The 11,567-nt window shown below is 40.2% G+C and overlaps 1 protein-coding gene across 1 annotated transcript; it reads right to left on the bottom strand.

The window, feature by feature from the left end:
* Nucleotides 1-2,171: 2,171 nt before the first annotated feature.
* On the bottom strand, nucleotides 2,172-6,375 carry LOC135770540 (extracellular calcium-sensing receptor-like). The gene is made up of 6 exons (XM_065280203.2): nucleotides 6,089-6,375; nucleotides 4,733-5,024; nucleotides 3,753-4,547; nucleotides 3,454-3,681; nucleotides 3,159-3,282; nucleotides 2,172-3,067 (listed from the first exon to the last, which is right to left on the bottom strand). The coding sequence occupies exons 1-6, from the start codon at nucleotides 6,373-6,375 to the stop codon at nucleotides 2,172-2,174; spliced, it is 2,622 nt and encodes an 873-aa protein (XP_065136275.2).
* Nucleotides 6,376-11,567: the final 5,192 nt, after the last annotated feature.

Here is an 11,567-nt window from a genome sequence, read left to right as displayed (position 1 = left end):
TGATTAAAGATTATGAGCACACACGAATTTTTAAAAAATAATGAAGCTCACAGATAAGTCATTTGTTAATAATACCACAATATTAAAAATACATATATAGTTTTTCATTTCAATTTCATTGCGACTTTAAACAATTTGAAGAGCAGCGATATAAATACTCCTGTAGACATTTCCTGGAATAGCGTTTGTAACGCTACTTCTTCTGTGGCACAAGGGGAGTTTCTGCATGAGAGCGCCCCCTGGCGTTCGGATGTGCTGGGATTTCACCATAATTCATTCAAATTCATTCATTGAGAAAACGCGCATTTGCACGGTTAACGGTTACATCCCTACTACTGAAAATAAGGTCCGACTCCAGAATCACACCAAGATTCCTGACTTGATTTTTAGTTGTTTGACCCCTAGCGCCAAGGTATGCATTCACCTTGAGAACTTCATCTTTGTTTCCAAACGCAATGACTTCAGTTTTCTCTTTGTTTAACTGAAGAAAGTTTTGGCACATCCAACTGTTAACTTCATCAATGCAGTTGGAGCATATACAGGTTAAACAGGAGTGGTGCAAGAATTGAGCCTTGCGGGACTCATGGATGTCATGGATGTCCACTCAGATTTTTGGCCACCTATACTCACATAATAACCTCTCCCTTCTAAGTATGACCTGAACCATTTTAGGACCATCCCAGAAAGCCCAACCCAGTTTTCCAGCCTGTCAAGAAGTACGTTGTGATCGACAGTGTCAAAAGCAGCACTGAGGTCAAGTAGCACCAGCACTGATAGTTTGCCTGTGTCTGTATTGAGGCAAATATAATTTATTACCTTTAGCGCTGTCTCTTTTTTAATGATCTTGCCTATGAAAGGAAGATTTGAGATTGGTCTGTAGTTGCTCAACACAGTGTTATCCAGGTTGCTCTTTTTCAGGAGGGGCTTAACAACTGCAGAGATAAGTGATGAATTTAACACTTCTAGGAGATCTGCTTCTAAACAATTAAATACACTTTTAAAAAATATGTTGGGGGTGTGTCAAGTGTGTAGGTTGATGTTTTAAGGTGCTGTATTGTTTCTTCCAAAATTTTACCATCAACTGCTTCAAAATCAGACATCGTAACTACTTTCTGATTTTGTGGTCTGATTTGTCTGACCCCGGTGCAGCTCAAGGATGTGCTGATCACCTTTCTGATATTATTGATTTTCTCAGAGAAGAAGGAAGCAAACTCACTGCATTTGCTGTCTGAGACCATTTCACTTTGAATGTGACTTGGGGGATTTGTTAGTCTCTCTATAGTAGCAGATATTTACTGTATGAAACTTAACACAATAACAAGATAATGTCGCTAGAGTAGAAGTGTGATATAGCTCTGATCTTCAAAGTGATTAGGGCATAAGGATAATCACTTCCGAATGAGGCTACTAGACTGATTAATGAGCTAGGGAACTTATTGAGACACTCAGAAAGTGTTTAAAACAGCTTTTGTGCCTGTGGATGTATGTCCGCTCTGGTGACAGCTTTTTCCTGTCGGATATGACCGTATGGCTCAAGTGTTTAAGAAACCTCCCTCACTAATTCTAAAATGACCAGTAGGTGGCAGAATGATACAAATGGTGAAGCAATTACTGTTATGATATGAGTTGAATATTGCACGGCTGGGAAGGGCTCTTAGCCAACCAGATTCGAGAACCAGAAAGAACTGTTGTATAAATAAATGTAAATAATAACCCAAATTAATGCATTATTTTTTATTTATTGTAAGTAATACAAGCTGTTAAACTGAATTAACATTATTTATTAAGTGCAATAAGTCAATGTCATTTCTTATTAGGCAGTACACAATGTGGGTCCAGAATGTGGCAATGATGAAGATGATCAGTGATAGTCCATTGTGCCCAGTGCTGACTCGGCCTGCACTGCAGAGCTTACCACAGCCTGTGGAGAGCAGAACTTATGGGTCAGACAATTGTGACCTGTTAATCAATCAATTTAGCAGTGTAGAGACAGTGTATACAATGTGATTTTAAAGTTTGCCCAGGCAGTAATGTTGAATCTCTTCCAGTCATTTTGTCACTCTAACAAGCCAAAAGCATTTATATTTGTGCTAGCATTCTTTTTTATTCCATGGCAATGTTTTTTTGTTTGGTTGTCAATTGTTGTTTACTTAGTTACTTTTTTAGAATTACTATTTCCCAATCATATGTTTCTTTGTATTTTGCTCTGGTTTTAACAAAATTATGTAGCATTTTGGGGCAAATATGCAAAATAGTAAAGCAAAACTTGAAGCTAAAATAGCAAATATCTCCAAGGCTACAGTAAATTTTCCAGGTGTACTGACATAAGCTAGGAAAAATGTGATCCATACAGCACAGAATATGAGCATACTGAATGTGATGAATTTAGCTTCATTAAAGTTATCAGGGAGCTTACGAGCCAGAAAAGCTAAAATAAAACACAAGACTGAAAGCAAGCCAATATAGGCAAGAACAGCCCAGAAACCAACAGCTGAACCTAAATGACATTCTAGAATGATCTTATCTTTGTAATAATGCATGTTCTTATATGGGAAAGGAGGTGATATTGTTAGCCAAAGCACACAAATTAGGACCTGTATTAATGTAAGGATAACAACACTTAGTCTTTGTTGAGGAGGCCCAAACCATTTCATGACATTACTTCCTGGAAGTGTGGCCTTGAATGCCATTAACACCACTATTGTTTTCCCCAGAACACAGGAGATACAGAGGACAAAAGTGATCCCAAACGCTGTGTGACGCAACATACAGGACAACTCAGTGGGCCGACCAATGAAAGTAAGTGAACAGAGAAAACACAGAGTCAATGAGAAGAGCAACAGAAAGCTCAGCTCTGAATTGTTGGCTCTTACAATAGGTGTTTCTTTATGAAGATAAAACACAAAAGATACAATTGATGAAAATAATGCTCCAATGAGAGAACAAAGAGAAAGCACAATCCCCATGATTTCTGTATAGGAAAGGAATTCAATCACTTTTAAAACACATCTGTTTTTGCTTTCATTTGACCAATACTCCAAATCACAAGGAAAGCAGTCACTAGAATCTGTAAAGGAATTAAACAAATATAAATACGAAGCACATTTCAAGGTCTCTGACCATTGTACAGTATTAAAGCATGAGCTAGTACTTATTACCTGTGTCATTACTGATTTCTCCAAGTGCACATTGAATACAGTCATAACAGCAGATAGGTCTTCCTTTCTGTGCAGCCTTCCTAGTGCCTGGAGGACAACTCTCAGTGCACACAGACACAGGCAGCTGTGAAAAGAGAAGTGCCATGTAAGGCCCAAATAATGATTTCAAGCCATGTCAATTGCTTGACCTTAAAGCGATAGTTTGTCCAGTCAGTTTTTATATATTTTTGTCATATTGCCAAGTCATTTACCATGCACTCATAATTTGCCATCTTAAATTTATTTTTTGATGTACCTGTCTGCTGTTCTCAGCCCATACCACAAGTTCCTGATTAATTTTAAGACGTTTCTCTGGAGGCAGTGAGTGGTCATACCCACCAACCAGTTTATACTGCATACTTCCATCTTTAGCAGGCTGCCAGTTGACCAGATCATATTTCGCTACAGGATCCCCACTTGCATCAAAAAATATTTTCTCACCTGTTTTGGCAGTGAAACTGACATCTCTCATATACTCCAGCAGCTGAAAATAAACACAAACATAATTGGTTTCAGTTTGACTTTTATCTTTTAATTGTCTGTCTTCTTAATTACCTTTCTTGGTGTGAGCACCTCTACTTTGCTGCTGTTAGTGGAGGAATTGACATCTTTAATCAAATTATGCAGTGCATGTGCGACAGCATAAGTTGCCGTGTATACTTTATTTGCTATGCGCATCTCTAATGCATCAGTATATTCATTTTGCACTTCTGCTAAGCGTTCTGAGCCAGTACAGCCACCTGCGCTACCTCCGGTGTTTCTGAAAGAGCACTGAAAAGCTGTTTCCCAGAAATCTTTCAAAAGTTCATTTTTTGGTTCTTGATCAGGGTGCACAGTCAAAAGAAACTCTCGCAGGCCGTCGAGCTTGACATTCGCTACAGCAAAGCCCACCGCTCCCGTGAGGAAACTGTATTCCTTTGTTTCTGCAATAATTCGAGAAGTGATCCAGGATTCGCTACCGACCCACTGGAGCCCAGTGACATTCTGTCGTGCAATTAATTGCAGGAGTGGGATAAAATCTCCAGCAGATGTAAAAGATACCACCACCTTGGCCGTTGCTCTTTTAATCACATCCAGCGTCTTTAGGAGCTGCTCTTGTGGATCCGTTCTTAATACGGTCGCTGAGTATTCAACACAAATCCCCAATTGTTGTGCTGTCTTTTCAAATGTTGAGATTCCATAGGTACCATAATCATTGCGACTGCTGATCATTCCAACCCAAGTCCAGCCAAAGTGCTTGACAAGCTGAGCCAGTGCTCTGCTTTGATAATAATCACTGGCTATCGTTCTGAAGAAGGATGAAAACCTTTTTCTGTCACTCAAGCATGCACATGAGGCAAAATGACTGATCTACAAAAACAAAACAAAAAGAATAAAAAAATCAAGTATTTAGAAAATGTTTACTTGTTATATTTATACCAATTGTTTTCATAATTATATTTTTCTGTACTTGTACATTCAGGGCATCTAGCAGTTGTTCATTATGCATTGATTTATCATGACAACATGTGGCAAATAAATAAGAAAGTTCTTACCACAGGAAAACTGAAAGGGCTTAGTAAAGAGGCGATGGCAATGCTGGGAGAGGAGTTTGACTCTCCAACAATGGCTTGAACAAATGGTGGTCTAGAACAGGACTGATTGTGCGAAGTCCCTTTAAAGCCATTTATCAAAGCCATGCTCGACAAAATAGCCTGATTTATTGTCCCACATGCATCATATATTTTATAGCCCAAAGTGACACCAGGCAACAGCTGTGTGCTGTTGTTTATCTCCTCTATGGCAAAAATCAGTGTCTGAGCCACCTGAAACTCACGTAAGTTAAAGCTGTGACAATAAACATCAGTCAAGTGTTAACTTCATTCTGCAAATAATCATTATAGTATTATTATAGTACCACTTTTAAAGTGATAGTTTACCCAAAATTGAAAATTCTGTCATTTACTGACCCTCAAGTTGTTCTTAACCTCTATACATTTCTTTGTGCTACCAATAATTTATCCACCTTTATAAATAAAGTTATTTAGATTTACTTTTTTTACTTTTACAGTAATTTTACTGATTTCACCTTCTGTACATGGGTTACAGTCATAACAACATATAGGTTTTTATTTCTGCACAGCCTTTTTAGTTCCAGGATGACATCTCTCACTGCACACAGACAAAGACAATTTCAACAAATATTGCAGCTTGCTAATTTTAGAAATACCTGTTTATTCATACAGTTCAAGTTCATTTATATAGAGAGCAAATTTAAAAACAGCCGAAAGACTGAACAAAGTGCTGAACATAAAAAACAAACCGTAAATGCATTTAAAAAAAAAAAAAAAACATGAACACATCCTCTCTTTGAGTGAACCAAAGAAATGACAGCTAAACAAAGACCAACTACAGTATAATACAAATGGAATGATAATAGGTCAGCACTAACAAAATTGTTTTTAAAAGAGACTTAAAAAATGGATAAAGAAGGGCCCTACCAAAGCTACGAAAGCTTGATCCCCTTTTAATCTAGACTTTCAAAGACATTTTACATGCAAAATTATCCAGAACATACGGTAGCAGTTTTCTCTTTTTAAAGTCACTCACAATTTTTACCTGTTTAAAATGTATTGCCCACAAAATTAAAGTCATAATTACAACTACATTTTCCATTCCACTGAAAATAAGCATCATACACTCCAAAAGTAACAATTTCCTATTATAGAAGTCAATGGTGCTCCAGGTCTTCTTGGTTTCAAACAAGTTGCAGAACAAAGAAATTCATGCAGGCATGGAACAACTTGATGATAGGTAAATAATGACAGAATTTTCCTTTTTGAGTGAACTTTCCCAGTAGTAGTATTCATAATACTACAGTATTCATAATGCAACGTTATTCTCATACAGACCTGACACATGTAGGTGGTTCTGGTTTGAAAGTGAAAGGATGCAACTTTTGCACAACAATTCTATGCATTGACAAAATTGCCCCAATGTTGATTTCTCTTTCTGCAGAAAGGAGTGGTGGGAATGGCTGGCTAAGCATTTTGCAGACTTCTGCTGTGACTGGGATGCAAGCACCATATAGCAGCAGTAGCAGGAGTGTCTTCTTTGCCATGTCCATGTGAATGTAGAGCAGGAGCCTTTGTGGCAGGACAGGAAATGATCTGCCCTTTATCGAGTTTTGAAATTCCATTTGGGATCAGCGTCATTATACTAGTTTGCATTTTTTGTTTTATATTGTTTTATAGAAAATATTGAACCACCTAAAGACCAATCGAAGCTGAACTACAAAATACTGAATTTCCAGCACAATCTTCCTGCAGCAATGCTGCTGTTTGTTTTTTTGGGAACCTGAGTTTAGTTAAAATTATTATCAAGGTTGGTTGTGTGTTGTTGTACCTCTGTCAGGGTGTGGTGTTGGATGAAGGCGAGATGAAGACCGAGGAGATAATGTAATGATACTTTTAAAAATTTAACAAAGACTGGAACTTTAAGAGTAACATCACAGTAACATAAAACACAGAAATACTGACCAACGAAGTGAGGATGAACAAACAAAGTATATCTAAGGTGAGTGATGAGGATTGCTGGCAGGTGTGATGATTACATCACATATTAAACAAAACGTGTCAGGGCCCACGCATACTTGTAAGCACACATTAGACTTAATTCTGTCACTCAGACTCAATATTAATGACATCGAAATATCACCCCAGAACGAAGCCGTTTCAGACCATTGCCTTGTGTCATACACAATACTTCTAGATAGGACCGCTAATTCTACAACATGCTACAGATTAGCCAGAACAATAATTTCCACCACTAAAGATAGCTTTATTAGCACTCTTCCAGACCTGTCTCAAATGAAACATGTAGCAGATAACTGTGAAGATCTGGATATTATAATAGAAAACCTGAACAACGTTTGCTCTAGCACGATGGATGCCGTTGTTCCCAATCGAAAAAAGAGAATCAAAGAAAAAAAGCCGGCTCCATGGTATGACCATCATACTGCAGCCCTTAAAAAAGTAGCTAGAAAAATGGAAAGAAACTACCGAAACACAAAGTTAGAGGTATGGCGTTCAGCATGGAAAGAGAGTGTTCAACACTACAGACAGGCTATTAAATCCGCCAGATCTACCTATCTCAGTACGCTTATTAAAGAAAATCATAACAACCCTTGTTTCCTCTTTAGCACAGTTGCGAAACTGACTAGAAACAAAGAACAAACAAAAACCAATAGTAAACTCCAACACAATAGTAACGACTGCATGAACTTCTTTACTAACAAAATTATGTTTATTAGGGGAAACATAGAAACTACACAAGCAGCCACCACTCTACCCAATAGTACATTTACCACTAGATTATCATACGAAAATCTTGAGTCATTTAAACCTACTACAATAGAAGAGCTCTCTAAATTAGTAACGTCATCTAAATCATCGTCCTGTATATTAGACTCCGTTCCCACAAAATTACTAAAAGAGGTATTTCATACTTCCTGCTTCGCTACAGTTTGGACGCTCTTGCTTACTGCTCTGCGCTTTGCTCTATTGCTTTTTATATTTGATCTTATAATTTTAACTTCAGCAAATCAGCATAGTGCTCAAACAACCAAGCTTGGCATCAACGTTAAACTTTCGGGACTGGAGGATTACAAAAAAGTGGAATTTTTTATCTGTCTAGCCTCCCACCGCCATTAGCTTACATTCCAGAAGGAAAAACACAGCTGCCTTCATTCAAAAGGATAAGAAAAAGAAATGCTTCATCAAAAATCTACTTGCTGCACAAACTGCCACAGACTTTTACAAAGGATTGCTGTTCTTGAAACAAAGTTACTTACAGGACTACCAAACCAGACGAAACACACAACAGAGCTTCGTCATCATGGACGCCCTCAGCATACAGCCGGTGAGTCCCATAAATCTAATGATCAACACACTAATCAATGGTACAAACAGGGAGCAAGACCCAAAATCACTCGAGAAATCAGACTGTCACGAGCATCACATTTTGCCGCAGTAGCTTCCTCTACCCCAGATACAGCTATGACAAGGATTGCAAACACTGACTTTCTACCACCACCTATACATCTTGAGAACAGATTTGAAATATTAATGAATATGAGTGAGGAATCCCCAAATGTGATACATGTGATTGAACACTGATCAAATCAGCCAGCAGCTAACACTGATGCTAACGGCCGCTCAAGATCGAGCAGACAGCGGCACTCAGCTCAAAGCACATCCGAGCCCAGAACTCTGATATTGGGCGACTCACTTATCAGAAACATTATCAACAGGTACTCAACTACGTGCTGCCTTCCACAAGCAACTGTTTCTGATGTAAACAGGGAACTTCAAAACATTCTGATGAAACATAAGACTGTAAATCGAGTTGTCATTCATGTGGGGAAGAATGATATTCACAAAGAGCAATCTGAACTCCTTAAGAGGGATTTCAACAAACTTTTTGAAACACTTAGAACAGTGAAAGTTCAGCCGTTCATTAGTGGACCACTTCCAGCAAAAGGAACAAATAGGTTTTCACGGTTGCTTGGACTTAATACATGGCTGCAAAAAACCTGCAACATTAAGGGACTGAACTTTATCAACAACTTCAATCTTTTCTGGAATCAGAGACAACTATTTAAACAGGATGGCATCCACCCAAACAGACTAGGTGCAAGAGTGCTAAAGGACAATATCTATTTCTCCCTTCATCATCCTTCATCAGTGTGTACCAATCCACTGAACCTGAATGGCACACACACACCTGGACAGAGCATGAATGACCACAGGACTTCTTTTCAGCACCTGAATGGACATGACATCGAGATATCCCACAAGGACAGAGATAACACCACGCAGCCACAACAACCACTGCTCATGGACACAATCTCAGCTGAGTCCTGCCCATAGAGCTCACCACAGTCAGACTGTGTCAGATTAGAACTGCTCCAAGATTCAGCACCCAAGGACGACTTTCTGGAAAACAGCCATGGTAACCAGGATAACATATCACAGCCTCCGGTCACATCAGAGCAACAGGACTCCTCCTCACTAGATGTGTCATTCCTCTCTCCAGCATCCCCGCTTTTGACCTTCTCTGGAAAAATGGAGGAACTGGTTTATGCTGGAACTAAACTATCCCACTCTATTGCTGCAAGCCCCCAGCTTTCGACCAGAAAACGGCAAGCCCCACAACCATCAAAGCCAGTGGGCCCAGTTCCCCCGCCTCGTCCTGTTAGAGCTCTTCGGTCTCAGACACAACGCCAAGACACACACCCTCCTCCATCTGCTGTAGGTGTGTCACAGGTAGGGGTGGACCCAGATGTTAATAAGGTCACGCCCCTTTTTCCACCTCGAGGAGGTTCCCAAAGCCACCCCAATGACCAGACACACAAGGTAAGCATAATATTTAAATGCACTTTATTTAAATTACTTAAAATAATAAATAGGGGAGGGAGGAAGGGGAACTTAAAATAACGACCTCTTCAGGCTCTCGTTTTCTTCACAGGCTGGGTTTCACACAGTTCCTTTTCATGTCGCTCACTCTCTCTCTCTTTCTCCTTCTCCACAGGCGACGGCTGGGACACAGAGACACAGTCATTTGGACTTGGTTTACTCTCACCTCTCTGCTGGACACAACGTACAGTAAGTACGTGTTTCACACAGTTCCTTTTCGTGTCGCTCACTCTCTCGCTCTCTTTCTCCACAGGCAGCAGCTGGGACACAACAGGCACAGTTACTTAGACTTGGTTTGCTCTCACCTCTCTGCTGGACAACGCGTACAGTAAGTACGGGTTTCACACAGTTCCTTTCCGTGTCGCTCACTCTCTCTCTCTCTTTCTCCCAGACAACGGCTGGGACACAGAGGCACAGTTACTTAGACTTGGTTTACTCTCTCGCCTAGGGCGTGCTCACGACATATATTGGGTGACCACACTGAGACTAGCAGCCCCTTTGTTCTCCCTCGACGAGGCGTATGAAGGCGGGGGTTTTGTCTGACAAGACACACAGCAATACACAGCACCACGTCAAAGTGAAAGTTCCACAGCACCAAGACTCACCCACCATAATCCAGTGCACACTTAGGACGCCCGCCTTTCTCCACTTCGCCGGGGTCTGTTCGGCGATGGTTAATACGGCCCAGTCGGTAAATGCGTCGCCGTGGCTAGCCCCCGCCAATGTTCCTTAGGCTCACCCACCACGCTAATTTTAGGGGTAGGGCCGTCCTCCTTCTCTCGGAGATAATCACTACAACCACAGGTTATTTACACAGTGCGTCTTCAGCTCAGTATTTTATACTCACGGATGCTGTAAACCTTGATTCCAACTGTCCTCCGTTCTGATTCACACAGCGATCGCCTCGTCACACAACACAGGGCGTCTCTTCCCCTAACAGGGTTATACAGCAATATCATGCGTCTCAATATTTTCCAGACAGACTTTCTTTTCAAATATTATAAACAGCAACATAAATAACAAACGCACTTTTTTTGCTACTATAGAGAGACTAACAACCCCCCCCAAGTCACATTCCTAGTGAAATGCTCTCAGACAGCAAATGCAGTGAGTTTGCTAACTTCTTCTCTGAGAAAATCAATAATATCAGAAAGGTGATCAGCACATCCTTGAGCTGCGCCGGGGTCAGACAAGTCAGACCACAACATCAGAAAGTAGTCACAATGTCTTATTTCGAAGCAGCTGATGGTAGAATTTTGGAAGAAACAGTACAGCATCTTAAAACATCAACCTGCGCCCTTGACACACTCCCAACATCTTTTTTCAAAAGTGTCTTAAACTGTTTAGAAGCAGATCTCCTAGAAGTGGTAAATTCATCCCTTATCTCTGGGACTTTTCCAAAGTCCCTTAAAACTGCAGTTGTTAAGCCCCTCCTGAAAAAGAGCAACCTGGATAACACTGTATTGAGCAACTACAGACCAATCTCAAATCTTCCTTTCATAGGCAAGATTATTGAAAAAGTTGTTTTCAATCAGATGAACAAATTCTTAATTTCTAATGGTTACTTTGACATTTTTCAATCTGGTTTCCGACCGCACCACAGTACAGAGACAGCGCTCATAAAGATAATAAATGATATTCGCCTCAATAAAGACACAGGCAAACTATCAATGCTGGTGCTACTCGACCTCAGTGCTGCTTTTGACACTGTCGATCACAACATACTTCTTGACCGGCTGGAAAACTGGGTCGGGCTTTCTGGGATGGTCCTAAAATGGTTCAGGTCATACTTAGAAGGGAGAGGTTATTATGTAAGTATAGGTGGCCATAAATCTGAGTGGACATCCATGACATGCGGAGTCCCGCAAGGCTCAATTCTAGCGCCACTCCTGTTCAACCTGTATATGCTCCCACT

Source organism: Paramisgurnus dabryanus, chromosome 8 (assembly GCF_030506205.2).
Source record: "Paramisgurnus dabryanus chromosome 8, PD_genome_1.1, whole genome shotgun sequence".
NCBI classification, from domain to species: Eukaryota; Metazoa; Chordata; class Actinopteri; order Cypriniformes; family Cobitidae; genus Paramisgurnus; species Paramisgurnus dabryanus.
Note: the sequence above shows the minus strand (reverse complement) of the source record. Positions and strands in the feature narration are given on the sequence as shown.